A 1,671-nucleotide genomic window follows, 5' to 3' on the forward strand; every position below is an offset into this window, starting at 1 on the left:
TTAGAAAATGAGGTTTTTTTTTGAAAGTTTTTTTAAAGGATTTTTGTGAATTTTATAGGGAGTCACTTTTACAATTATTAGAAATTTAGTGTAAAAATCTACTAATAAGAGAAAAGTCCTATGGAGCAATTGCCCCCACTTGACCCAATGTGGCTATGCCTAACAGGATATCAAGAAATTTTGTAAGAAGAAATTGGAGTAAACTTTCTAGAATGGTGCAAATATTGATCTATTAATTCAATAAAAACAACAATAAAGTGAAGTACCAATATAATACGATTTTTTAAAAAAACATGAAGAATTTTTTATTTTTTTATTTATTTATTTTTAACCTGGCAAACAGCAACAACAGCAGCAACTAGCAAGACATACAATCCTTAGCTGCCAAATCAAGAATATCTTTTGGGATATGAACGAGAGCCACATCTTGATGAAGAAAATCTCGGGAAAGCTTTGTAATGACGTGAACAACTTCATTGCCATTTCTACGAACAAGGCTAAGTCGAGAAAATGAAAACTTCTGAACTACCACTAGAATATCTAAGACAAGGGAATGAATTTCTGTCGGTCCAGCAGCATCACCAATCACTGCTTGAACCACTACCTTAGAATCACATTGAAACCAAAGTTGAGGAACTAAACAGGAACCTGTCCAAATAATAGCTTTGCGCAGACAAATAGCCTTAGCCAAGGTTGCACTAACAGCAGGGAAAGGAGAAAACACTACAGCCTGCACAATAGTGTCCAAAGAATCACGAAAAACAGCTCCACCACCCCCAACCTGAGAAGAGGCCAAACACGATACATCCACATTACATTTAAGCACACCCTCTCCTCCTGGAGGCAGCCAACGGGAAGAAGAAAAGGGAGGAGGAGAAAGGCGAGTAACCGCTAAACTAGGAGACAAACAATCATTAGACGATGAGGATGCAATCCTAAACTCCCAAAACAGAGAACAAGCCATCACAGCAACTCTACGAGCATCCCATTTCACCCCATCAAAAACATATTTATTCCTGGCCTTCCAAATTCCCCAACAAAAATAGGCCACCATACCCAACACATTCATTCCCCCTTACACAGCCTTCCCCTTGCTAACTAGATGCATCCACCAAGTAGAGAAGAAGGAGAGAGGAGCAGACTCAAAATCCAACCTAAGCGGTGAAAACTTCCACACTTGGATGGAATGAGGGCATAGAAACAGCAAATGCTCAATGGATTCCTCATCAAGTCCACACTTAGGACACAACACGTCTGCCTCTAAACCATGAGCAATAAGAAGCTGACAAACTGGTAGAGCCCGCTGACAACACTTCCATAAAAAATGTTGAATTTTGAGTTAAATTTTGCATTTCCAAATGCTATTTCAAAACAACCTATTAGAAGAAGAAACTGTAGAATCCTCCGGAGCTCGACCACGAAGTTCACGAACCATTCGCCGGAGATTAAAAGCCAAACGATATGCAGAGCGGACGGTAAAGTCCCCTGTTGGCTCGAGATCCCAGGCCAAGAACAGAAAAAGTAAAGTCATAAATACTGTTCATAAATACAAGTTGTCTTGAACGGAGTCGAGTCATAAATACTATTCAACAGGAAATTGAGGCTGCAGGACACGAGAGCAGTTCAATTGGCCAACTCGATCGGTTTGGGGTTCTTTTCTTTTTTCCTTGT

At 39.8% G+C, this 1,671-nt stretch overlaps 1 protein-coding gene across 1 annotated transcript; it reads right to left on the reverse strand.

Moving 5' to 3' along the window:
• Positions 1-358: 358 nt before the first annotated feature.
• Positions 359-1,069, reverse strand: LOC132304841 (uncharacterized). Its single transcript, XM_059802550.1, has one exon. The coding sequence runs from the start codon at positions 1,067-1,069 to the stop codon at positions 359-361; it is 711 nt and encodes a 236-aa protein (XP_059658533.1).
• Between the last annotated feature and the right edge of the window lie 602 nt (positions 1,070-1,671).

The sequence above is a fragment of the Cornus florida genome, unplaced genomic scaffold (assembly GCF_030987335.1).
Source record: "Cornus florida cultivar Cherokee Brave unplaced genomic scaffold, ASM3098733v1 CherokeeBrave_3.0.0_Hap2_Chr04, whole genome shotgun sequence".
Classification (NCBI taxonomy): Eukaryota; Viridiplantae; Streptophyta; class Magnoliopsida; order Cornales; family Cornaceae; genus Cornus; species Cornus florida.